This window comes from Oxyura jamaicensis, chromosome 2 (assembly GCF_011077185.1).
Source record: "Oxyura jamaicensis isolate SHBP4307 breed ruddy duck chromosome 2, BPBGC_Ojam_1.0, whole genome shotgun sequence".
Taxonomy (NCBI): domain Eukaryota; kingdom Metazoa; phylum Chordata; class Aves; order Anseriformes; family Anatidae; genus Oxyura; species Oxyura jamaicensis.
In genome coordinates, this window is record NC_048894.1 from 107,645,421 (window position 1) to 107,672,144 (window position 26,724).

Sequence of the window (26,724 nt, forward strand, 5' to 3'; positions counted from 1 at the left end):
TGGGAGGAAGAGGTGCAGAATCCTTAGGAAGGAACCAACAGGGTGGCAGCAGCCAGGCACCAATGATATTGTCAAAGCCATAATGCTGCTTTTTGCCAGATAATATATGCAATAGGAAAATATCTGAGCACTTATTCTGTTGACATGTGTAACTAAGGGCAAGAAGAGTAGAAGATCATAATAAATGACACAAGGAATGAAAACGCAGGGGAAGAGGAAGTCTTGGGGTGTTTAAGATGGCAGTGACATGCAGAACTCCTTTTAACACTTAGCGTTACAAAGCTGAGATGGTGTGAGTCATTTGGGCTTATATCTGAAATTCAAACAAAGTCACACCTCTTTCCTAGCGGTCTCTAAGTGAAGGAGGAAAGAAAAAGAGAGAGAGAAAGAGAGAGAGATAACAAGAACTACCAGCCAGAGGGAATCCTCTCTATTACCTGTTTATCTTCTGATGGAGCAGAATCAACCAGTGTCAAGACCATGCTGTATATGTAGCTACCACTGTAAAAATAATGTTTTGTAAAATGATGTGATTTTATTAGCCCTCATTTAAACCTATTTTCATAAAATTTTGAGGATTTCTAATGCAGGATAACTCTGTAATAGTTTTACTCCTTTGGTTGTTGTCGTTATTTCTTAGCCTATTGTTTGTGAGCAGTTGGAAAAGGAAATTGGGAAAAGGCCAGAGAAAACAAGTCACATGGGTGGCTGGTAAGCAGGCAGAATTACGTGTCTGCTTTACTATTTTTCATAGCACCATGAAAGCCAAGTTTGATTAAAAACTAAATTCTTGGAAAGAATATGTCAGGACAAAAGCCAAAATGAATATAATTAAGAAAATGGAACATGAATGGATATGGCTAGAACAGCAACATACAGAAATGAAAAGAGGGCTTGTTAGAAAGAGTGAGGATGGCAGAAGTACTACAGGTTTGAAACTGACAGAGGAAGAAAAGGAACAGCCAGTCATCCTGTCTGTGAATGCGGAAAGTATCCGAGTGGAGACAAGCAGTTTCATGGGATACAGAACTAGTCACACCCCAGTCTAACACAGAGCTGGGTTTTTAGAAGCAGATTTTTTTAGAGCTTTGCAAAGAGACAAGGCAATTAACAATGAAGTCAGTGATGGCACGTGTAAGTTGCTTTCCCTTGCCCCTGCTGACCAGACCTTTAATTTTCCCTTTTGTATATCTAACTGCCAAAGTGCTGTAAACTGGTGTCCATCAATCTGTCTGCAATCTGGTGGTGTCAAGAAGAGGCAACACAGAAAGAGTGGGAATACCAGCTTGCCATTAAGACCAGTTCTGTGAGAGGAACAATGAGCGCATTGACTAGTTGTTTTACAGAACAGTCTGCAAATTAGTCCATTTCCTCTTTGATGTGTTTATTTGTAATACCTTTCCTTCAGTCAAAGCTGGAATACAATTACTGTTTTGATTGCCTTGTCTCAAACAGCATATTGCTGAGCTAGGATCATTCACAAACAGAATAAAAATGAAGGTCCTTAAGATCTCCTGTGTGAAAAGAGATTTAAAAAGACAATGATTGTTTACTTCAGAAAGCAGATAAATAAAATGTCAATGACAGCAACATTTGAAATTACAAAATGAGTCAGAGAAGGTAGATTGGAAGTTTTTCCCTGTCCTACAGTGACAGGAAATGTTCACTCAACATAACAGCAAATCAAAATCCATAGAAAGCAAGCAATGTTTCACACAGTGCATAATCTCACTGTGGAACCAGTTGGGAAGCAGGAATTGAACAGGACTCAAGTTATTAGCCACTGATCTGGGTATCAGGAAACCCTGGGGTGTAGAGTTCTAGCTAGCATTTAACTATTAGAAATTGGATGATATTTAGCATGCAAAGTTAGCAATTTCTGCACCTTCCACCCCTGCCTGCCCTCTTTGATACCTATCCCTACTTCCTCATTAGTGGGTGGCTCTGGCTCTTAATCATCTTGTCCAAAACAAGCTATTAGACTGCGTGGACATCGACCTTTTCTCAATGTGTCCTCTTCATAAAGCATGTTGTTACTAGCTAGCTGTCTGGCTGAGGGTTTTTATGCATTTTAAATCTTCTCATCCTTCATGTGGAAACACATTATTGTACTGTATCACTACTTCAGTATTTTTGCTTATTTGAAATGGAATGACAACTTAATTTCCACCTGCCAAATGTTTTCATCTGTTATAATGTTTTTTAAGTGATAACTGAGGGGTTTTATGCTCTTGAATGAAGGGTTAGCTTTTAGCAATCTTTCTATGTCAGGGTAGGTACTCTGCTGCCTTCTTCACATGAAAGCATTAATGCACAGTTTACAGATACCTCCTCTGTTCTTCTCCTAAGGGTCTCCTGTGCAGACACTGCCAAAATGAAAGCTGGCAATAGGTTGACAAAAATCATAATAGCTTGCACTTGTGGCCTACGAAAGTTTAGACATTCAGTCTTCTCAATGTGTAGGCTAATGCAGTGATCCTCCTTGCCACCTCCATCCCTTCCTGCCCTCCTCTCCCTCCACACCAAGCCAAGCCTATAACTTGCTCTCTTCCTCCACAGAAGGGGAGCTGGAGGCCGAGTGGCTGCAGGATGTAGGTTTATCTACACTGATCTCGGGAGCTGAAGAGGAGGATGGCCAAGCCCTGCTGTCTACTCTGACCCGAACACAAGCTGCCGCTGTACAGAAGAGGTACAACACCTACACGCAGACCCTGAGGAAGAAGAACAAGCACACAGTCCGTGACGTGCGAGACATCTTTGGCACCAATGACTCTTCTGTAAGTAGCTGATGCATCCATGGGAATGCTTATGAGCTTAATTTTTATGTATTTTGCAAGTAGCCCATGAAGGCTTCTACCAGACAGGAATTCTTGTCTGCTGATGATGTACAGCCAACCCGTAACAGTTCCTGACATTAAGTCCAGGCTTTTAATGCTGTATTTGCTACAGTTTAAGAGGAGGGGAAGAAACCAAATACAATAGATGGCACACAGTTTTGTAAATAACCTGTAACATAATTTTGTATCTGTTGCCAGCCTTTCTCCTGCAATCTCCTATCAAGACTAACATTTACTCCCTTATTTTTTTGGAAATTGGTGAGTTACTCTTGGCAGTTATTCAAATTTCTGCTGGCTTCTGGGGACACTTGCTATTTACTCAGCAGTCTCAGCAGTGAAGTAAAGCTTCTCTAATGAAGCAACTGGGGTTCAAATATGCATAAGCAATTAAACACCTGCCAGCACAATTGCAACTGGTACACTAGCTGTTACATTTCACTTACATATCAAACAAAAATCTATTAACAGTCCATTTGTTTCATGGCTTCAGAAATAAGCATTACCCCTGGTGGCTTCATCCAATTTTCCCTGAGGACAGCTCTAAAAGCACCAGTTCTCCTCACTTCACATTTTGATTTTGGTGAATGCAGTCAACTGTCTGAATTTAGTCCAAAGCAACATGCATGAATTTAGATGTGTGACTTTAGATATCTTAAACAAGAAGGACCAATAAGCACACAAGTTCACCTTTAAGAATTAAAGTTTTTATCATTATAAAACTCTAGGAAACACTTTTTATCTGAAATTGTTTTATGTTTTTCTATTTTCCTACCTTCTCCTCAAGGCTTGGCATCCTGAATGAATTCAAAAATAAAATAAATAGCAGCTGCATAATTATTTTAAGATTACAAAAATACAATGGTTGGGGAAATTAATTTTTTTGTCTCTGGGTTCTTTAGAACCTCTTGCATATATCCCATAAATATTTCCAGAAGTACCCAGTAGTTTCCTGTGGGCAGACTTTCTTGCATGAGAAATCCTTAGGCATGTTTGCATCAACATTAAAAAGCTGAAGGCACTTCTTATTAGATTAACACATTTCTCCTGTTTCAAGTATCTGTAAACCTGAATGCATTTATAGTTTTAATAATGTTAACAAAGCTTACATTTTCTAATAAATTTAAATCAGCCAAATAGTGTGTCCATTCCCTTGGATGGACACACTATTGATGGTTTTTTGACCTGCTTATTTTTCTCCCGTTTTTCACTCGCTAAAGGATTCAGAAACTTCTAATCCATTCTCCTTCAAATCATTGTTTTGCCTCCTCAGAAATCCAGCTAGCTTACTTGTTCTGTACTTTGAGAACCTGAAAGATAAGGCAGAAGAAGTAATTAAGATTTCTAATTCTTCCCACAGAAATATGCAGTTCTGCAGGGTACTTGCCTAAATGTTAAACACAGATGCACAAACACAGCTGCAGAAGCCACCAACACCTCTCTCCAACAGACTACAAAGCAGACTGTATTTCTAACAGCCTATAAGGTTCCCAACACCCTTTGGGCACTTTAGTTGACCATTGCTCCTATCTCTGCTGCTTATTATGGGATTTAGAAAGCCCATCCTAATTATCAGCTCCTCAGGGATGGATGGGTGCATTTTCAGAATGCAGCAGACCCGCTTTTTAGGGGGTGCTTGTTTCCCAAGCTGAGGTTGACATATTCTGGGCAGTCCCAGCTGAACAAGTCCCTCGTGCTCTGCTGAGTCTTTAGGCATGGCATTACAACCACTGGTGAACCTTTATGATAAATCAGTTTGGGAAAGCAATCTGGATTTAAAAGAGCCCAGCCCAAAGAAGAAGAGCAGTAGGGGACAGGGAGTGCAAATCTTTTCAGCACAGTTGCTGCAGAGAGACTGGTAAAAAGATGGCTTAAATGCAGGAGATTCTTTACTCTCCAGTCCTGTGTTTTTTGTTGTTGTTGTTTGTTTTGTTTGGTTGGTGGTTTTTTTTTTTTTGGTGGTGGGATAGAACAAAAGGGGCAGAAGAAAACATGTTGCAAATAGCAAAACAGCTCTAATTGCTTCACATAACTCTATAATCCTCCCCATTAGTAGGATGGATTTACACTTTCTTCCCAACAACCTAAACATTACAGAAGCCCAGAGGGATGGGTCACAGGATGTATTACTCTCTTCTGTGGCTAATGATGAGAGAAGAGGTGATTAGCTCACTGAGGTCACCTGAGATGAGATTTACAGGATGACTGAAGCTGCATAAATAGTTGTCATCCAGAGGGTGGAGAAAGAGAGAGAGAGAAAAAAAAGTGGGAGTTGGAGGGAGAAGAGAGTGGAAGAGTTTTACCCTCATTTCTTTTATATGTTCTGAAAAAGTCTGTCTGGTAGGTTTTTTGCTATTATTGCCTGGTGGCCAGCCTCTGTATAGGTAGGTCAACACAGAGCAAAGGGAGCCAGGGCAAGAGTGTTCCCTCAGCAGTCCAAGTGGACTGAAATGAAAGCCACATTTCCTTACTTTTTATTCTGCTGGAAAGGTGCAGTGATTACTGAGGGTAAAATCCATCACCTGTGGTACCTTGCCCCCTACAAGAGTACCTCAGTGGAGCACCTTGCCCCAGCTGAGGTGCCTCTGCTCTATTTCAGGCAGTCTTGCACTCAACAGGCTCGTCTGACAGCCATAGTACAAGGGTTTAAATTGGATGGTTTATTAATCACAGTGGCCTGATTTTCCTTATTGCTGGTACCCTGCTGTTTCCATCAGAAACTATCAGCTCTGCTAGTGCTCAAAGCCTAGAAAAATCAGCAACAGAATACAAATGGGAAAAAAAAAAAAATGATTTTATTATTGGAGGGAGGAAATGAAGCAACATGCTCATTAACAACCCATCCCTGTATGTTGTGATCAACTAAAACTCCTCAAGAGTTCTCAGAGCTTTCTACTTCAGCAATGCACGAGAAAATCTTATCCTAATTAAAGAATAATCACTAACTAACCCAGAGCTATTTGCATGAGAAGACAATCATGATGACAGCACATGGAAATATGAATTAAACCAAAGGACTTGCAAGATGCACCCTGACTAGAGCTATAAGACTACCTCTTTTGCTTTCATTTTCCTTAGCTGGAGGGCAGACAACAGAATTTGGTTGCTTTGGTGCTCCGATTAATTGTTTTTACATCTTTTACAATGAGGGTAACTACTAAAGAACTATCTATCTCATCTCCATCTTCTTCTTGCTGTTCTAGTTTCCTCTTCCCATTGGAAATTCCTGTGTACATTATGTTAATAAACACTGGGATCATTTTTAATATCAGATCAAGAGAACTGTCTAATGAATCACTTTCAGTCAGAAATCAGGATATATGAAGTCTTGCCTTGACAAGAGCCCCAGCCAAATGAATAAATCTGTCCCAGTTTAATTAAGGACAAAATCTGACTGTTGGCCTTTCACATTCATTAAGATATGAGCTTCCAAAGCTTTTAATCTTCATTTTTACTAAAGAAACAACATGGAACTTTAAAATTCATGCAATGTAAAGGTTTTATTCCCAGCCCACCCTCTCTTTGTATCATATTATCCTGTTGTTGTTTTTTTTTTTAAGAAAAAAAGAAAGAAAAAAAAAGACCAAAAGATCCTGTTGATCTCATTTAGAAGAGAGTTCCGCAAAAGACACAAAGGTTTTTCTTATACTTCCCCTGTGAAGGCTAGGAAATTAAAGCAAGAACATGATGCTTTTAGTTATATTGTACATGGCTCATGATATCCATCTGCTACAAGCTCAAGCAGCCTGCAGGCTCTTGCAAGCACTGCTGGGTGGGAGACAGAGCCGTGCTCTCAGCTCCCCTTTTCCAGCTCCCCTGTGCTTAGCAGAAGCTGCTTGCTTCAGCATCTTCATTATTGATTTCACCTACATATCAAGGCTGCAAGGATTTTTTCCTTAATAAACTTGACTCACTGTAAATCTATTCTGAATACCATTTGTAGGGTCAGACATTCTGCACAGTGAAAGTGAGCCTGTTGCTAATCATAGTACCATAGAATATTTACCATTAATTCCTCCATCTGGATCTCAAGAAGATTTTAAGCAATGTTTGATTTTCCAAAATTGCAGATGCAAGTTTAACCAACCCTTCCACTTCCATACTGCCACCTGAAATGCACTTATTTTTTATGTTTTAAAAATGTTCGTAAAGATGTTACAGGATTTTGTACTAACAGCATCCTACAGTTCTCCATTAAAATAAATAAATAAATAAATAAATAAAAATAAAAATCAGTGGTTTGTACAGTCTGCTGGCAAAGGAAGTCCATGTGACTCAAATCCTGTTTGCTGTCAAGTTTGCAGCCCATTAAATGGACTCTCTCAGGAGAGATCTTATTCATGTTATGTTTGACTTTGTTACCCAAATAGCTCAGAGGATAAAACTGAATAAAACAACTTCAGTATTATTTCAGGTTTCCAATTGGAAGAACTGTCTGCCTCTTAAACATCTGACACATTTTTATCAGGGGAAGACAACAAATACTGCCCTGAGGCATCGGTGCTTGTTGATAAACTGCCAATTTAACAATTCAGAGAGCAATTTGAAGAGCTGTTGCTGCAGGCTCACCGGGGCTCTCAGCTGCATGTTCAGCATGCTGGGAGCTGCTCCTTAAGGCTCAGGGGGGTGAGGCAGCAGATTGGTGGGCTCCAAGCAAGATAATAAAGGACAGTGAAAAAGAATACAAGGTTGGCTGAGGGCATTGTAGTCATTTTCACTGAGTACAATTCAGAGCATTTTTAAATTACAGCCTTTTTTCACCCCCAGATGTGCAGGTGAGCTGCAAAACCCTCCACAAGCACACACACACATGCACACTCAGATTTGGTTTTATCAGTCCCCAAATTGCTGAGCATAAGGGCAAAACCCAGCAGCCAGAGAGAGGTGATTCTGCCTGGAAGTCATCCACTAGGCTCAGAGCCCTTTCCCCTCCCTCCCACCATCACACAGCACAGAATGATTTATGGAGCAGAATGAAATGAAGTTGATTATAAAAAAGATCATTTTTCCCCAAAACTGTATATTCAGTTCTCTGCTAAAGTGTTAGTATATAGCCTATTGGAGGACATCCATCAATTAACAATTCTCAAGCGCCCAAATATCCTGAAAAGTGGTGAACAGCCTGGTATCTGCCAGGTGCTTGGGATGTTCAGCATGTGCCAGAGAGTCCCCAGAAAGATTTGTGACCAAAGTGATTAAAAGCAGGATGGATTACAATTTGACAGGGACCTTTCGCTTAGTACAATTACGAACAGCAATTTATTTAGCTAATTTCAGTCATTACACAGGGCAGGACTCATTAGCTACAGTGAGCTGCAATATCACTGACCTCAACATGATCCAAATCTGTGCAGCCTGGGGAAGATTAATTCTCAGGCTCGGCTATGAAAAATGTACTCTGGCAAATCACAACAGGTTGTTTAAACTTGGCAAAGGGTGTAAGCTGAGAATGATTCGCTGTTGCTTAAACTGTAGCAGTTTCTGTCCATAGAAGTTGACTTTCACTGCAGTCTGATCATTTTTCCTTGCCTATCAGCCCACATTTGAGACAGTTCCAGTGTCACCAGTTCCTTCTAATGGTATCCAGCTTCCTGGGCAGAAGCCAGTTTGGAAATCAGTTAGCTGTGAGTATGCCAACGTGTAACCAGTGTTCACTTCCTCCTAGAAAAATGATAGACAGAAAGATCCTTTTGTGGTTCTGAGGTTAGCCCCCTCCTTTGTGTTGGGGCCATGCTACATATATTTTCTTAATATCGTTGTTAGCTTATTGTCATGTAGGACCCAAAATTTCCCATTCAAGACTGGTGTTTTAAGGACACAGACTGATGTCTCTGAGGCATCGATGTCTAAAATGTACTGAATATTGCAAGGCTTGGAATGTGAAAGTAACCTCCAAAGGGTATGGTGCAGAAGTTGCCAAAAATATGTCTCTCAGTGGTATATTTTCTCATGGCAAATCATAACAAGAAAGATGCATATGTCCTCCATATTTCTTTTCCAGTACTGCAGAAATTGTAATGATAGAAATTTGTCATCTTTCTAGTTCTTCCCTATTATTCTGGTATACTAATGGTGTCAGTTTGGACACCCCTTAAACATTTTGCCCTGGCAGTTATTGGCAGTGCTAGTGAAAATGATAGCTCTGCTCTACTCAGTGTCCAGACAGCTGTCAGTAGCCTTCCAGGGAATGTCCATCTTTTATTTTGAAAGCTCTTTCCATCACTACTGTTCAGGGCTTAGCTAAAGTGTTATTAATAAGTATTAATTTACTGTTAATATAATAATATTAAGTTTCATATATATGGAGTTTCTAAAATAGACACTTAGATATTTAACTTTAGATATAGTACCACAGACATTTTCCTTGGTTGCAAAAGCTGTTAATTTCACTGTTCTACTGATACTCTGCCCCTCAAGCAGTTGTATTGGAACAGATTAAGTAGCAAATGGCCAGGGCCACTGCAGAGAGTCTGTGATACCAGGTCTAAGGATGGAAAGAGAGATGGAAAGCATCTTAAAATTCCTTGGCCATTGGGTAACGTCTGAAGCCAAAGTTCAGAAGCCAGGCTTACCTTTTTCATACCAGAATTTCAAAATAAATGTTGCTACAACATGTGTTGGGAAAAAATAAAAAAAAAAAAAAAAAGTTATCTGTAAATGAAATGATTCAAAAATCATGGGGAATGCAATTTTTTATGAAATATATAATGCTTTTTAATTCACCTTCTGATTTCCATGGCTTTTGAATGCATTTGGGTCACATCAGTAAACTCATCTCTGCAGTCCTGGGGGCTGATATTTTATATCACTTTCAATGGAAACTGTGATCTTGTTCCAATTGCATGAGTCTAGGACCTGGACCTTAATGGAAAATGTAAAATTGTCCTGAAATGTGAGAGATCAGTCATGAAAGTTGGCAACACTGGAACTCATGTATATTATCACACTTTGGACTCCATGACAATACGTTTTTTTCTGTACTTGACTATACTGATCTCAGAAATTTTCCTTTGATATCCACTGATTTCAGGAGCCAAATAAATTTCAGAGTTGTACAGTAAGTCATTTCATAGTATCTATCAGAAATTACAGTAAAAATAGTGTTTTTGCAAACTGTAAAATTGCACATTGAGTCCTGTTTTGGTGCTACACACCTAGACTAACAACCGTGAGAAATGTGAGTACATATGTGTGTGAGCATATAAAATGTATGCACAATGCATATAAAATATATGCACAACATCTTTTGATTGTAGATAAGTCAACAGTGACCTGAAAATGTGTCAACAACATTTTTCTGTCAGATACTTTTTTTTTTCTCAATTGTTCATCACACAAGTGCCAATACTGTTTGCTGGCCTGGACAGGCAAGGACAGAGTACAAAAACTTGATAATTCATGATAAACAGGAAGTTCCAGCTTGACTATCTTTCTCACAAAAAGCAACAAGTTAAATAATCTAAAATTAAAATAAGGATTTTATTTCTAAGGGGTTATTTCCTCCAGACAAAACAGGAACATGCTGTGTTTTACACTGAAATTCCTCTTTGAAGCACTTCCTTTATTATTTTCTCAAGATTTTTGTCATCTTGGTTCAATTTTTTTAATGTCCTGAATGCAAGCATACATTCGGTGTTCATATGCCGTATCCCTTATTTTCAGCTAATAGCTGTCTAGACTGTGGACTAGATAAAGGCAGCCCGTCCGTAACAGAAGAGCTCTCCTATGAGGTCTCTTTCTCAGAATCCATTACAGTCCTTCCAAAAACCCGAGAGTGGACAAAAAATCAGAGGTTCAAAAAGGAAGACTCTGCTTTGCCTGTAAGTTTATTCTCTGTATATTTCCTCAATGTTTGTGGGTGGGCTTTTTTTTGTTATTTGGTTTGGTTTGGTTTTGTGTATTTTTTTTTTTACCCATTAATTTCCTGCTTTATATGCCCAGCACATTGGAGGCTGTTAAGGTACATTATCTGTCCTTTGCAATGTGTTCTTTATGGCAAATCCATATATGAAGTCTTTATGGATCCTGCCATGCTTGCCTACAGTTTATGACCGATTCCCAGAGAGGTAACAAAGATAAACTGGATATTTAAGCCTGGCTTTCAGACGTACCCATCACAAATGATTATATGTAACTCAATCCACAAATATTGCATCACCTGCACATTTTTCATATCGAAATGAAGTCGTTACTGGTACTAATATCAGCAATCATTTTCATTACTGGTCTGCTTTCCTATTTTATTCCCCCACAGATTATCTGCCTTTGTTAACACATAGATTTAAAATTGCTCCACAGATGAAGGAGGGGAAAGAAAGCCTTAGTCCTGCAGCAGTACTGATTGCCTCCAATCAATATTCTATGCAATTACACTTTAGGAGATGCTACATGAACAGCTAAAAGAAAATTAACCATATCATATCATCCAACAAGATCTACAGTGAGCAGTCATGCCATTTTCTGGAATTATTCCTTGAATTCAGTAGATAGTTTTCTATTTTCATCAGCCTTCACAGCTTCCATTACTGACAACTGGAGCATGAGTATCATGCTCCAGATATCACCTCTTTAGTGAGATGTCTGAAACAGCTATTTGGAAGCATTTCCTGAATGTTATGGCATTCTCAGGTCCTGAACTAATCCAAAATTGTTGTTATCCACACAGACATTGTATTGTCTGAGAATTATATAGTTGTCTATCTCAGGCACCACCAAGGAAACAGAACTTTAGATGCAGATTTAAACTTTCTTGTTGAACGGAAGGATAAGATACAAAAGAGATTACAAGATTACAACTAGTATGAAATCCCTGTGTTTTAGTTTTTTTGTTTGTTTGCTTGTTTTCTGTGGTGTGGTTAACTTGGCATCCAGTGGAGAATAAGGTTATCTCTGCATTTGTCATGCCTCACAAACCAAGAGTTCCTCCTTGCTCCTTGTAATAACAAACCTCAGACCCCAGCCTTTACTATTACACACACACACTAATTGTTCTCTGCAACCACTCTGACACTAACTTTCCAGCTGATAGATCAGGAAAACTGGTGACAAATAGGGAAGAGAATGTGCCCCGTTGATTATTTGGGACCCATGGATGCATAATTAGAAAAGCCAAAGCTCATCTGGAGCTCAATCTGGCTACTGCTGTTAAAGACAACAGAAAATGTTTTTATAAATACATTAACATGAAAAGGAGGACTAAGGAGAATCTCCAACCTTTACTGGATGTGGGGCGAAAACTAGTGATGAGAGATGAGGAAAAGGCTGAGGTGCTTAATGCCTTCTTTGCCTCAGTCTTTAGCAGCAAGACCAGTTCTCTAGATACCCAGTACCCTGAGCTGGTGGAAGGGGATGGGGAGCAGAATGTGGCCCTCACAATCCATGAGGAAATGGTTGGTGACCTGCTACAGCACTTAGATGTATGCAAGTCGATGGGTCTGGATGGGATCCACCCGAGGGTGCTGAGAGAACTGGCGGAAAAGCTGGCCAAGCCACTTTCCATCATTTATCAGCAATCTTATCTATCAGGGGAGGTCCCAGTTAACTGGCAGCTAGCAAATGTGACGCCCATCTACAAGAAGGGCTGGAAGGTAGACCCGGGAAACTATAGGCTTGTTAGTTTGACCTCAGTGCCAGGGAAGCTCATGGAGCAGATTATCCCAAGTGTCATCACGCAGCACTTGCAGGGCAACCAGGGCGATCAGGCCCAGTCAGCATGGGTTTATGAAAGGCAGGTCCTGCTTGATGAACCTGATCTCCTTCTATGACAAAGTGATGCGCTTGGTGGATGGAGGAAAGGCTGTGGATGTGGTCTACCTTGACTTCAGTAAGGCTTTTGACATCATTTCCCACAGCATTCCCCTCGAGCAACTGGCTGCTCTTGGCTTGGACTGGAGTACTTTCCTGTAATTCCTCAGACTGTAATGGGACCCAGCAAAAAAATTACCTCTTGGTCTGTTATGCAGATCAGTCACCCGTGCTCTTAAGGACTGCCCCAACTTCTTCAAGGTGGGCCAAAAGGGACAGACTAAAGTCATACTTTTTCTGGTAGCTTTCTTGCATGCTGGTATAATCAGCATCATGGGTGGCATATACTGAGATACATGTAGAGAAATTATGTCATAAAATACCATGTCCTCTGCAGCTTCCAGAGGAGAAAACTCAACATCACTTGCCCCATAGGGTTACATGCAATTTCCCCAACATGGAAACATAATTAATGCGACTTAGCCAAAGATTTTTCAGTCAGTAAGCATTTCAGACCTATCTAAGTAAACCATATAATTCTATATAGTATACCATAAATACAGAGAAAACATGTCAAACTATATCAGACACTATCCTTAGTCAAAATACTAGTTCTTTAATTTTCAGAACACCACAGCCATCTTTGATGCTACATAGCGTGACTCCACTGTTTTGTAAGAAAAATCACTGGAAAATTATGACAGAAGACACAACAAAGAAGCATAGCCCCAAACTTTGTGTTAACATTGCATCACATTATTATGACCCTAGAAATCGACCAGGCAATAAGAAAAATTATTGTAGCTACCCTTTTTAATCAGTTTTGGAGAGTTTGTCATTTTGTCTTGGTAAGCGTGCTTGCAAACAGACTTTGTTATTCTCTATGTTTTATTCTCCATCCCCTCAGGAAATACATATATACTGTGTAATTTTTTTCCCCAAGATGATTTACAGTGCTTTTGGATGCTGTACATCAATGGGGCTGAAAAGACAAAGAAATTATTTTTGCTTATCTTCAGAAGGCCATGATTCATATAGATCTTGTTGTATTATCAAGTCTCAGCATAAGAGTAACAGTAGACTTGCTGCGTTTTGGGGAATAAAGATTCTGGACTAAAATGCCCCAAACATCATGCAAATACATTATTCCATTTCCTGTGCTCCCCAGTTATGATTAACCCTGTTGAAAAGCTGTTTGCAGTGCAGTCCAGGAGGACCCAGCCTACATGATCTACATGTCCTTTGTCTTCTACTTTTGAAATCTGGTGTAATTTTTTTTTTTTTTTCCTGCCTTTTCCATAGTATGTTTGGCTGTGTTGGGTTAAATATATTAAGTTCAAATTTGTTTAAAAAGGGGAGGACTGGGAAGAAATATCCAGAAGCAAAACATTCTTAAAGATTGTTTTATTCCCTGAAGGGAAGAAATTGTTTGCAATGGTGTTTATTTGTACCTCTGACTAATAATTACTAGTCTGAACTACAACTAAATTAAAAAAAAAAATAAAATACAACACCAAAGTTCCACAGTGCTTTGAAAGGCATGCTTTATACTATACTTTGTTATTATTTTTAGCAATCGTGTCAAAAACTGATGGATATTAGTTCTTTCTGACATTTGTACAAATGCTTATGGTGTGATGCAATACTTCTGGCTCTGGTCCATGACACTGCAGCTTCTAAAATATGTAGACATATTCACATGCCCAATATTACTAAGTATCATTTAGTTCAAACCTACTTGAATAAATTATTTCTTATCTGCTGGGAGTCATTTCTATGCCTACATGTTACTTGAGCAATAAAAAGTGCCAGTAAGTGTCAAGTTGGTATCAGGACTAACTGGTTTTATTCCTGGACTTTCTTCAGAGCTTTAGTCTGAACTCCCCTTTAAGACCTCATAAATGAGTGGTAATATGCATAGCAGACGTATTCATCCCTCCCACCACCAATGGATATGCAACCATATCTAAGATGAAATGGGTCAGTTACTTTATCAACAATTAAAAGCACTCTGGGGGAGAAAGAACCAAAGCGAAGTGTAATATACTGCAAAAACTGGGCAAAGTTTAGTTAGTATGTGACTCATTCTTCCAGACCAGAGTACAGGTAGAGCACTGAGGTTAACATTTCTGCTCCACTGACACCAGTTGAACTGCAAAGGAACAGGGTAAGCAAGAAACTAAGTTATGTTTCAGGTGGATGGAAGTTATATCAACATACCAGGGTAATACACAGGGTTGCAGTTTAGCTCTTTGTTGTTACCCATCTACCCTGACTTCCTTTCAAATACGATTATCTCTTTAAAAACAAAAATTCACATGCTAATTCTAGTGCAAATAAAGATGAAAACCATCTCTACTGTAGAAATTCATTGTTCGGAAAAGCCGGTTTGGACTGACAGAGGTTGGAGATCTCTCTCCTGAAGATATGAAAAAGATCCGCTACCTCTCATTGATTGAGCTAACAGCCTTCTACGATGCCCTGGGAGTGGAGCTGAAGAGGAACCGCGCAGAGAGGGTGCGGGGACGAGGTACTGTACCATGGTATCTGCATGGCAGCCACCTGGGCACTGCTCAGCATTGCTAAAAAGACACGTACAAGGCTGTGTTTGCTTTCTTTCACATCTGTTGTTGTTATTTTTTAGAAAATGGTCTTTTTGGAGTTCCTCTCACAGTGCTGCTGGAGAATGATCAAAAGAAGGTTCCTGGAGTAAAAGTTCCCCTCATCTTCCAAAAAGTGAGTATAACGTGACCGTCTAAGCCACTAAGATTGGCATTTCCATCATTTGCACTGACACTCAGAACACACATCAGATAAGAAAAGATGCAAGCTTTGCAGTTTTCAAGGTGTCTTCTACAGGTCTCTGTATGTATGTTGTGTTTTGAACAGAGACAACTATTTTTTATTTTGCATTTTTTCTATGGTGGGGACCTCTTTCAATTTTTGTAGTTGTGTGGCACCATACAGTAAACCTTGCAAAACAAATGTCAGGCTTCTGTTTCCCTTTCTCATTAAATTAGAGAGGCAGGGAAAATGTGTGTGTGTGTGCAGAAGTAGCACAAATGACTTCTCTCAGAAGTTTTAATTCCATGTGAATTCAAACTGCAGGTATTACTTAGCTATTATTTCCAGATTGGTTGTGGTATCTTCCCTTTCAGGTTTTCATGACAAGATAAACGTCATTTATATAAGTCTTTTGACAATATACTGACATCCAGTAGATGTCTTCGAGACAGGTACACAGACACAACCACACATACATTTACACAGATTTACAAGAACTTGACATTACAACAAATTTCAATGTAAATACTTAGAAAAGGGGAAGTGGCAAGGAATGTCACAGGAATGACTGACAGATCTTGAATATTTGCATGGCTTTGCAAGCAGCTTCATGTGTCCTTTGAGAAGTTATTGTTGGAAATTAGAAGGATCCAACAGCTAGGACAGAAAGTAGAGCTGGTAGTGAAACTTCAGAGATATATGAATAAATACTAAGAAGGGATTTTTTGTTCTTGTTCATTCTAATTTCTATTAAAAGTTTTTTCTTTTTTCTTTTTTCTTTTTTAAATAAAAAAATAGAGTGCAAAGCCTATTGCTCTATTCACAGAAATTTCAAAATAAAATATCCTGTGATCATTTTCTAATCTGAGTTCTCAGGTCCCAGAAACATATGTTATCTATAATCCATTCCATTGTGCTCCTCAGGGAGAGACTTAAACATTTCTCTGAGGTTAATTTTCCTTCAAAACACCATTGTGTTTAACCCAGTGTATCTGCCCTTTTATTAATACATTTATGGGTTACTTGTTCTATAGCAGTGCCAAGTCCCAAATCAAGGACAGAGGGGCCTATTGTGTTATCAGTTTTCCGTACTCTCCATATGCCGGATTTCAGGGTCAGGAATATAGAGATCAAATTAGGAAGGCTTACTTACATGATCTGGCTTGTTTTCATTAGCAAATTATTTAGAAATGTATCTTTTTAAAGTTAGTTTCAAGGAGACCTAGGTAAAAAAAAAAAAAAAAAAAAAAAAAAAAAAAAAAAGCAGTATTTTTAAATACTTCTGAGTATTTTCCTGGGTTTTGCTTTATTTTCAGTTGCTGCTCAAGCTTGAGGAAACTGGTTTAGAAACTGAAGGAATTCTTCGAGTGCCTGGATCTGCCTCCAGGGTTAAGGTAGACGTTTGTGCCAGTTTTCTGTCTCCTGGACCACAGCTTCTATGTCAAATAACACAGTACACATTGAACATAAATACTGATGTGTGTAGATCAACATTTCCAGTCCTACCAGTGGAAGGTCAGATTAGTTCTTGGGAACCAATAAATCACAGAGCACGTGGTCTATTGCTTTGCATTTGTTAATGTTCTATATAAAGCATAGTCTTGATGTTGAATTGAACTAAACATTGAGCGATACTTTCAGTTTATTTCTGTCATCCAAAATTGCTGTGATCTTATCTCTTTTTTAATTTATTTCAGAAATCCAGAGTTGTCAAGCTGAGCTAACTTAAGATAAAGATCTTATTCCATGTCATTTTAACCTTTGTGTCATTTTATTTCTAATTTGTCTTCTGTGATCTTACAATTTCATGTTCCAAGTGAGAGAATTTTGGCCTGTGTTCATTGTTTGGCAGCCTAGAATGCTGTATTTTCACAGGCTATTTGCAGGCCATGAACACAGGCTAGCTGGTAACCTTGGCTCTGCCTCTACAGTGCAGTAACAGTTGGAAGTGTTTCTCCACAGACAAACTCAATTCTAAGAGCTGAAAACCTGTGCTAGGGGTAGATAGGGAATTAAGTTTTTTGTTTGTTTGTTTGTTTGTTTGTTTTCTGGACTTTGAAGCTTCTTTTTTTTTTTTTTTTTTTTTTTTTAATCCAAATCTAGCAACTTCTAATTGTGATAACCTCCCATTCACACTTTCTCACCCTCAAGATAACTATTCTTGCTTTCTGAAGCAGGAAGGCTCAGCCTTGTGGCACATGCACAAAGACTAATGTTGGGGGTTACTAAACAATGATGGGCTGGATATCATCAAAAATGACTGTACAAGAAAAAGCAGCATAATGTGAAATGCACTGAAGATAGTCAGTGGCATCCCAAATCCCTTTGTCTTTCTGGATTGATAAAAGTTTACAGTACCTTGCAAAGTGCCACGTCTTGAAGAAGACAACTCCTAATTTGTCCTGTACTTGTCAGCTTCCTCATTTTTTTCATATAAATACTTAGAGTATTATTTCACACAATCTCAAATTTCTCTGATCTCTTTGGGGAGATTGCACAACAGGGCTGTGCTCTACCTAATTAAATGACTTTCTTATTCTTTGCATGTACTGTGCTGTGTCTTGTTCACTCCTTATTCATAGCCTTTACCCAGGGAGATGCTATGAGATATGGGTTCATCTGTAACTTTCCTGTACTGGGTGGTAAGTCAAACGTCCAACAACCAACCAGCAAGAGAGAGGTTTTGTTTTGATGTTTTTTGTTGTTGTTGTTGTTTTTTGTTTTTGATTTTTTTTCTCAAAGTAGATCCAGATTTCATCCTTCAAAGCCTTCATACATTATTATGACATTAGGATTTGAGGGCATTCCAATTTTATTTCAGTGTTGTTTGGAGAAAGAAAAGGCATATGGAAGCAATTAAAGGTTACTCTTCTATAAAACAAAGAATAGAAGAAATAAATAAAACTTTTCCTCTCTAATCTAGTCTCTAATCTAGTTTGTAACAAAAGTTCCAGTGAAACAAAAATGCACAATAATCTACTGTGGGATCAACCATGGTAAAAAAGTGGCCAAAAAGTTTTTGAAAGCATTTAGATGCATGTCTGTGTGTGTGTGTATGTTTTTATGTATAAATATCTATCTCTATATATTCTTGCCTGTACATATATGTACACATATATGTACATGTATGTACATATATGTACATGTTTCAAAAATTTTGCTTTGTATTTCTACTGCTTTCTCAGCAGAAAAATAGAGAGCAGTTCTCCTCTCCTCTTGTGATTTTGATAAGGTGAGGAGTTCTGTTCCACATTTCCCAGTCAGTTACCAAGAGAAAATTTAATCCAGGTGTTTGTATGGTTTATGGGCAAAGGATGTGAATAGAGGAAGCTGAGATAGCCCAGATTACAAGAAGTAAAATGTGCTAGTAAAAATGAGATTGTAACATTATATACCAAATCCTGAATGAGTCTCTATTTCCTTTTGTGCCAGCCATTTCACTTCATTATGTGTGACCATGTTTGATATGTAATTTCCTTCCATTCAAGTGAGGCATGGTAAACAGAATTCATTTTTGAAAGCTTTTCTGTCCAAGTGGGCTATTTTTTTGTGTGTGCTTTTTGTTTTTTTTTTTTTTTTTTTTTTTTTTTTTTTTTTTTTTTTTTTTTTTTGCATAGTAGTAATATACATTTGACAAAAGCATGATCTGAAACCTGAATATCAGCTACAGATGTATTTTGTCAAAAACGGTCTCATAAAAAAAATAAAAAAATAAAAAAATAACGGGCTTCTTATGGAGAAGGCAGTGTTTGGCCAGTAATAATTGTGAAAGCTGTATTATTTATGGATATCCTTATATTACAAGAACCTCCTTCAATTTTATTTAGCCAACATTTTTTTTGACAGAGCTTGAATTTTCCAAACAGTGATCTGGGTTTGAAGCCAAATTCTCCTCCTAAGAGGAACCTTACTGAATATTTCCCATTCACACACATATGAAATATTGATTTGTTACTCTCCAGAGCTAAATATACCTCGGTTATAGAGCAAGATGCTAACATGGAGAATAACAGGATTAAATATGCACCCAAAACAGTATAATCAATTCTATCTGAACTCTCTCTTGGGCTTTTGAGTTTGTTTGTTTGTTTTTATTATTATTTTTTATTAGCATGCATCAAGTGTATTTTTCTGATAATTTGATGATAATTTGGTATCTTCATTGTTCTACAAAGTGATCAGATTTAATTATCACTAACCTAAAATAAAATATCCTTCTAAAGACAGGGAGTCATGAAGTTCAAACCATTTGCTCAAGGCCCCTGGACCAGGATGCCAACAGATTGTCTATCAAGTTCACTGGCAGTGAGGAAGAATGTGCAACTCCATTGTGATTTAAGGGTCAAAACCTCTGGATGAGTGTTTTAATATGTCAAGTATGTCACTGGCAGAGATCTAGCTATAGCAAACAAAATTTAGCCTGCATTGCAAAATATCCCCAGGAATCTGTCTTGTTAACCTGCTCTGAACTCCACACAGCTGTACCAGGACCACTACTTGTTTAGGGCTACTTTAATTCAACTGTGGTGTAAACATGCCTGTTTTTTGTAAAAAGATTTCTGAAGTGATCTCAGATTGCAAGGTCAGAAACAATGACTGAAGGTCAGATGTTCCTCTTATCTTTCAGAATCTTCATCAAGAACTGGAGGCAAAATTTTATGAAGACACTTTTGACTGGGACCAAGTACGGAACAATGATGCAGCAGGACTGCTGAAAATGTTTATAAGAGAACTCCCAAGCCCGCTCTTCACAGTGGAATATCTGCCTGCTTTCATCACTTTAGTGGAAAGTAAGTAGAAAAGGAGTTTGTATAAACTGATGTTGATAAATTGCAGCAGTGCAGAAGTCAAAAGAAAAAAAAAAAAAAAAAAAAAAAAAAAAAAAAAAAACCCATTACCCAAAAATTTTAATTTTTTGGAAACCATTCTTTTTTAAATGAAAAAAAAAAAAAAAAATGTGTATTTAGCCTATAGTATAGATTAATTGTGTGATTGACACAACTGTTTATTATGAGATTTGAACCCTTTGAACAAAAAATGGTTGAGCAAAGTCTTTCATATGTAGGCTAATTCACATAAATCATAGATTTCATAAATGAAAATTTCTGCAAGGTAAGTTCAAGTCACTTCCTTTTAGTTAATATTCTGTTAGATCTATTAATTTTCTTAAAGTTTATGCTGAGGTCAGAATATTCATACAAGATGTATGTGATCACAGATGGCTTCAGGCCATCTGTTTTTGTTTTCAGTGTACACACGCTGTCTCATTTGGAGTACATTTTGTTCGTTTCTATTCCAGGAAGAATGCAGTAGTACCTTGCAATACCTATTGACTTTATTGTGAATTCACTTGAGCTAGGACAGAGTGAGACTATCAGGATGGTAAATTTATTAGGCAGACTGGTACAGAAAAGTTAGAACCTTTATATAAGGCTGCAGCCAAATTTTCTATGTCTCCATGAGGTAGTTTAAAGGGCACAGAGAGGTGACTCCTTGCTGCATCCTTCACATAATTGAGTATGCTCCTTATGAGTCCCAGACTGCATGCAGTGACGATCACTTTCCAGTGTGGTGAAGACTGAACAGGAGGTATCTCTGCAAAATAAAGTGACTATTTTTCTCACTAATATCTTTCTCACACTACCCACATCACACCTTTGTTTTTCCCCCAGCCTCATTCAAGTGGGTGAAAGTTAGTGTATTCCCTTCCCATCTTCTCCACGCAAAAATCATTAAGGTATTTTGTACCTGACATTTAGCTACAATTCTAGATTTGGAACAAATACTTTTTAAGTTATAAACAATTAATGTTCACTCTAATGACACAAGCATTCAGCAAAAAAATCAACAATATTAGTAAGAAAATTTTCTGAAAACAAATATATATTTCAGTTTGAAAGAGTGGAAAGTACTTGATCCCTGTACAACACATTCTGACCCAGATATCAGAAGGACTCTGTTTAGCACAGAAAAATACTGGGTCCTTGTTATTTAGACAGAATTTTATATAGCCTTGTCTCTGTCTGTGACAAAGATCCCAGATGTTAAGGAAAAACCCACTCAGTAAACCAAATTTATACTTGGAATAAAAAGTTGTTGTTAATCAATAGCTAAGCATGCTTATCTGAACTGGTCAGTCATTGCTGTGTTTCTAGAACTGCTGACCAACCAGGTTTTTAGTACAAAACAATTGTAACTGGGATGTGAAAAATGCAATTATTTGTGTTCTTAGAAATCTCCAAGATCAAGTTACAGCTCCAAGCTTTGCATCTGTTGATCATGCTGCTGCCTGAAGCCAATAGGGACACAGCCAAGGTAAGTTCTTTGTTTGCTATCACCTGCCATCTGTGGTGCCTTTAACTTCTAAATGAGAGACAGTTTTTGTTTGTTTGTTTGTTTGTTTTTCTCTTAACAATCAACAATCAGATGTTGCACCATGAAAGTATTCATCTGTGTTTCTTATGATTTCTTTGAAAAGGTGATCAAATTCCCTAGCTGTCATTTCTTTTGCAAGCAATTATAAATAGTTACTGAAGGTATCCAACTCCAAATGTTAGTAAATGGCTCCCAGACATCATTTATTTTGAAGAGTCCTTTTAAAAGAGGCATGTTCCTTGGATAGTTTGGGAAAAGAAGGTTCAGTTCCTGGGGATTCTGTATAATTGGAATTCTCTAGGTTGAAATTAAAAGAGAAGCTGTCCCCAAGGAGCTCACCTAGTACACCCCAAGGGCTGAAGGGCTTCCAGTTCACTGGACCAGACTGAAGGAGGTAATCCAAAGTAAAAACTCCTGAAATATCTATCTACAGCATGGATGTCAGGGCCTCAGCCTCAGCAGTTTTGTTTCACAAACCCATGGCCACAACCCTACACCATTCCCTGATACAAACACTATGGCTACAAGCATTTGGGGTAGTGGGGAGCTCCCAGATCTGGTTGGAGCTGTGCCTTGATCCTAAGAGACACAGTCTGGATCTTTGGACTTGTTTCCACTTAAAGAAAACCTGGGTAAATGAGTTACTGGGGAGCCTCAGATGTTTCATGAGGTCCCCTGCTCATCAAGATCCTGCAGGTTCCCAACCCAAGAAGAACTGTTGGTTAGTTTAGGTATAGTTTTATGAACTTTTCCTGTACCTAAAGGGGGCCTACAGGAAAGATGGAGAGGGACTCTTTGTCAGGGAGTGTAGTGATAGGACAAAGGGTAATGTCTTTAAACTAAAAAAGGGTAGATTTAGATTAGATATTAGGAAAAAAATATTTACTTTGAGGATAGTGAGGCACTGGAGCAGGTTGTCTAGAGAAGTTGTGGATACCACATTCCTGGAAGTGTTTAAAGCCAGTTTAGCTGGGGCTTTGAGCAACCTGGTCTAGTGGGAGATGTCCCTTGATGACCAAGGTAGGGGACTTAGAAGTGCCCTTCCACCCCAAGCAATTCTATGATTATATGATTCTATGAAACCAGGTACTTTATTTGTATTTATTCATGGGTGTAGGATGTGAATAACAACCATCTTCCAAGTGTTAAGATGCAAGGCATTAAGATGTCTTGCCAGTCATCTGTGAACAATGGGAATTATTTCTTGTAAAAAATGTCCATACAGAAATGGAGCACTACACGCAGAACATGCTAGAAGAGTGGCTTTAATTATTGCTAGGCTTTTATACTAAAATAGAAATGATGACATATCTGAGTGTGGCTCTACTTGCAATCTATAATGAGATTTTAGAAAAACCTCTAACACATTTTCTGTTTTTTAATGCCTTGGTTTTAAAAAATATTTCAATAGCAATGTCAGGGTACAAATATAGTGGTTTTAGTGGTGTTGTGTTGCAAAAGGACTCACTGGGAGACCCCAACTCTAACCGCAGTTACAATCCATCCTATTCAGTCACACAAGTAAAATTCTGAATAAACTGTCCAAAAGGGAAACGAGTTTCCTTTGAGTCTGCCATGCATGTGCAGAAGTGACGTCAGAGAATAACCACTGAGTGCTTCTTGCTTTCATTATCCCAGAACAAAAGTCTGGGGGTTGCTGGCATAAGTGCCTCAGATTATATCACATATGGGACTTGGTGTACATTTGAAGAGCGGCTGATCACCCTGATGATGGTAACATATGAAGTCTTGACCAAATAGATCAAAATGGACACTTTGAAACCTATGAAGAATTTAATTATTCCATTGCAAAACCCTTCTATCTGTCCTCTACTACAGGGTTACCACAGCCTTACCACAGATACTGTATACTTGACTTCTATGGATTTGGGATTATGCTCTAAGTGGTACATGATTTATTAAAGTGTATTTTGCTGAACTATTTCTCTGTGGTTGATGTTGTAACTGTGAAAGCAAGAAATCCAAATTAGAATACAAAATCCCTAAATTTCACCTCCAAGTGCAAACATATCAGCTTTCTGGCCATATAGCTTGTGTATCTGAAAATGTGCATTTGGGTAAAATATTTTGTGTCTTATCAAAATAAGTGTTGTTTTTCCAGGCCTTTCTTCAGTTCCTGAAGAAGGTGGTTGCTAATGAAGGAAAGAATAAAATGAATTTGTGGAATGTTTCTATGATTGTTGCACCAAACCTCTTCATCTACAAAGGGAAACGTGCAAACCAACAAGAAATGCAAGCAGCTGCCACCACAGCGCATATTGTGCGGCTTTTAATTCGGTACCAGGACATCCTGTGGACAGTGAGTAATGCTGGTTCCCTCTTTATGGTACCAGTACAGGGAAGGATTTTACTATATACAGCAGAACTGTAGAAAATTGACTAAACTGAGCTTCTTTCTGAGAAAGATGTAACTATTCTTTAGTAACTGGCTGGAGTCTTACATATCTAGAATTAGATAAAGTGGCAGGTACTTCTGGAAGGAGATTTACCTTGCTTATCTAAGACATTCCCTTTTGCATGAATTGCCCTGTAGAGGTACCTATTCCATACCAATTATTTCATAGGAGAATGTATAGGGGAATGATTTAATCTAGATGCCTAGGTGAGATATCTACACTTGAATCAAATGAAATGACTGTTTAAAGTCTAGTCGATCAACATATGGGCCAAAAGTGTATACTACTTGCTAGACTTCTGAAAGTTGGTGTGAAGATGATGACAGCCTTAACTCTTTTCCTCGTAAAAAAGGGAAGTTATGATGTGGATTGCAAAGGCAGCTTCCTAATAAAGTTCCTACCACGGCAAACATCACTAAAAAGATTGATATGGAATGAAAGATGAACTACCAAAGGTGGGTTGTTAGAGGGAGTTGTGAAACCCATGTATCTTGTGGTAATAAATAGAGCTTCTGATGTATGAAATTTGATAACTTTTTGAAGACCAAACACCAATTTTAGGAGGGGGAAAAATCAACTGTTTATTCTAAGCTCTGTTTTCTTCCCTTTAGGTCCCATCCTTCCTGATTTCCCAAGTGAGAAAAATGAATGAGGCAGCAATAAACAACAGCAAGAGGCAGATGATGTTTGACAAAGGAGTGAGAAAACTTCTGAGGAGAAAGACCATGGAGCGGGAGAGACCTGAAAGACCAGAGGTGTGATAAAATATATTCAAATGTCAGCTTTGACTAACATCCCTCCTCTGTTATCTCATAAAAGCTTCTGGGGTGTGGGGAGGAAATTCCCATAGAGGTGTTATAAAGCTACTGCTTCTTTAAATATGACTTCATATTCAATTTCTATTCTAAGTGCTGCTATCTGGGGTGAGTTAGACCAACATCAGACCTTCATTCTGCCTTTCTCCTTAACTCTGTTGAATCTGCTACATAATCCACCCCTTTGCCCTTTCTAAGTGGCTGACTTAAGTTTGTTTATTGCATCTCATTTGCCATATATTCTCTTTTCACCATAGAAGTAATTGTCAACATTATTATTTGCCTATGTAGTTCCTCAGACATCAAGGAAATTGCTCTCAAGAAATTATGGTCAACTACATGTAAATCATGTGTATTTTAAGAGAGAAAACCAGTGAAGGTTTTAGAATAGTGGGTTTTATACAAACCTTTAAAATAGAAAGTCCCTAAACTTTCCAGTCAGACAACAGCTTGTGTATTTTGCCATACAAATAAGCTGATTCCAATCCATAACATCCTGTGATTCTGTGATTTGGGAGCTATCTTGAAAGATGTGCTTCCCATCCCAATATTTTGATAAGACAAAACGCTGGGGATTGATTGAGAAAACTGATGCACGCAGAATGATTTCTTAAATTTCCAAGTTATAAACTGTTACACACGTGATGTTTTTATACCTGTTTTATAAGAAAATGATCATATGTAGATTGTCCTTTACAGTAGATATTCTGCAAATGCATGGATCTCTAGCTGAGTAGTAGGATGGTCCATATTAGTTGTTCTACTTACCCATGCTCTGGCCCAGAATACTTGATATCCTCCTTGCAAGTTTTGGTTTTACAGCTTTGCACTAACTTCCTAAGCAGAAAGAAAATCCAGTTTGCCCTACATAGACACCAAAACTAGGTCTAAATTTTAAGCATCTGATGAAGTAGTTGTCACGTCTGCGTTCACCAGATAGTCCGAGAAGAGAGGTGGATACCTTGGAGGACTTCTGGAGCTCCAGGTCCAGTTCAAGCTTAGGAAAGTCTGATACAAAAATCTTCCTCTGGTTGTCTTAAAGCCACCAGCTTTTCTCCACCAACTTGATGTAGAGTTTAAGAACTTACTTGAGGAACACTACTTCATCAGACACGTAAGATGAACATACATGTTAAGTGTAACATATAAACCAGGCAACACAGAAAGTTGTGCACGTGTGCAACGTATGCAGTTCCTATAAGAGTTTTCATGTGGTACTTCCATGTAGTAACTACCTTTGGTAATGAAGACAGAGGGCCTTTACATTCATTCATGGTGATTTAAAAGAATGGAGATTAGTGAATTACAAGAGAAGAAATCAAGGAACTGGTTGAGGCTCCTAAAGATATCAAAGAATAGTCTGGAAGGAAAAAAGACAAAGTAGGAAGGAGTGGTATGAAGAGATTGTGAGAAACAGAGAATAAACCACCTAACACAGACAACGGAGAAACTGCAGAAGGGAGCATTTGGAAAAGAATTGAAAGAGGATATGTATGAATGGTGAATACATGCTAATTCAGCTTTTTGGAAAATTCATTTGCTGGCACTGTCTGAAATATGCTGTGGAGATGATATACATTTATGATGCAGATACAGACATAAGTATTTGTTTAAAACAGAGGCCTAGGCTACTCTGTGCCATAACTGTCCTCACTCTGGAGCAAGCACAGTGAGAGCTTCTGAAGAGAGCCCATTACGGCAGCCCTGAACCTTCGGAAAGACAAGTTCATTGATCACAGTAATTGGTTTTGCATC

General features: G+C 38.3%; 1 protein-coding gene across 2 annotated transcripts in view; it reads left to right on the forward strand.

The window, feature by feature from the left end:
• ARHGAP28 (Rho GTPase activating protein 28) overlaps positions 1-26,724 on the forward strand; it is a 78,733-nt gene that overhangs the window by 44,461 nt on the left and 7,548 nt on the right. For both annotated transcript variants that reach the window (XM_035319484.1, XM_035319485.1), the window contains exons 3-12: positions 2,560-2,777; positions 8,371-8,458; positions 10,497-10,654; positions 14,943-15,108; positions 15,223-15,314; positions 16,679-16,756; positions 19,990-20,152; positions 21,595-21,677; positions 23,860-24,057; positions 24,766-24,909. In XM_035319484.1, the coding sequence (XP_035175375.1) occupies positions 2,560-2,777; positions 8,371-8,458; positions 10,497-10,654; positions 14,943-15,108; positions 15,223-15,314; positions 16,679-16,756; positions 19,990-20,152; positions 21,595-21,677; positions 23,860-24,057; positions 24,766-24,909 (1,388 nt within the window). The remainder of the gene's footprint in view (positions 1-2,559; positions 2,778-8,370; positions 8,459-10,496; positions 10,655-14,942; positions 15,109-15,222; positions 15,315-16,678; positions 16,757-19,989; positions 20,153-21,594; positions 21,678-23,859; positions 24,058-24,765; positions 24,910-26,724) is intronic.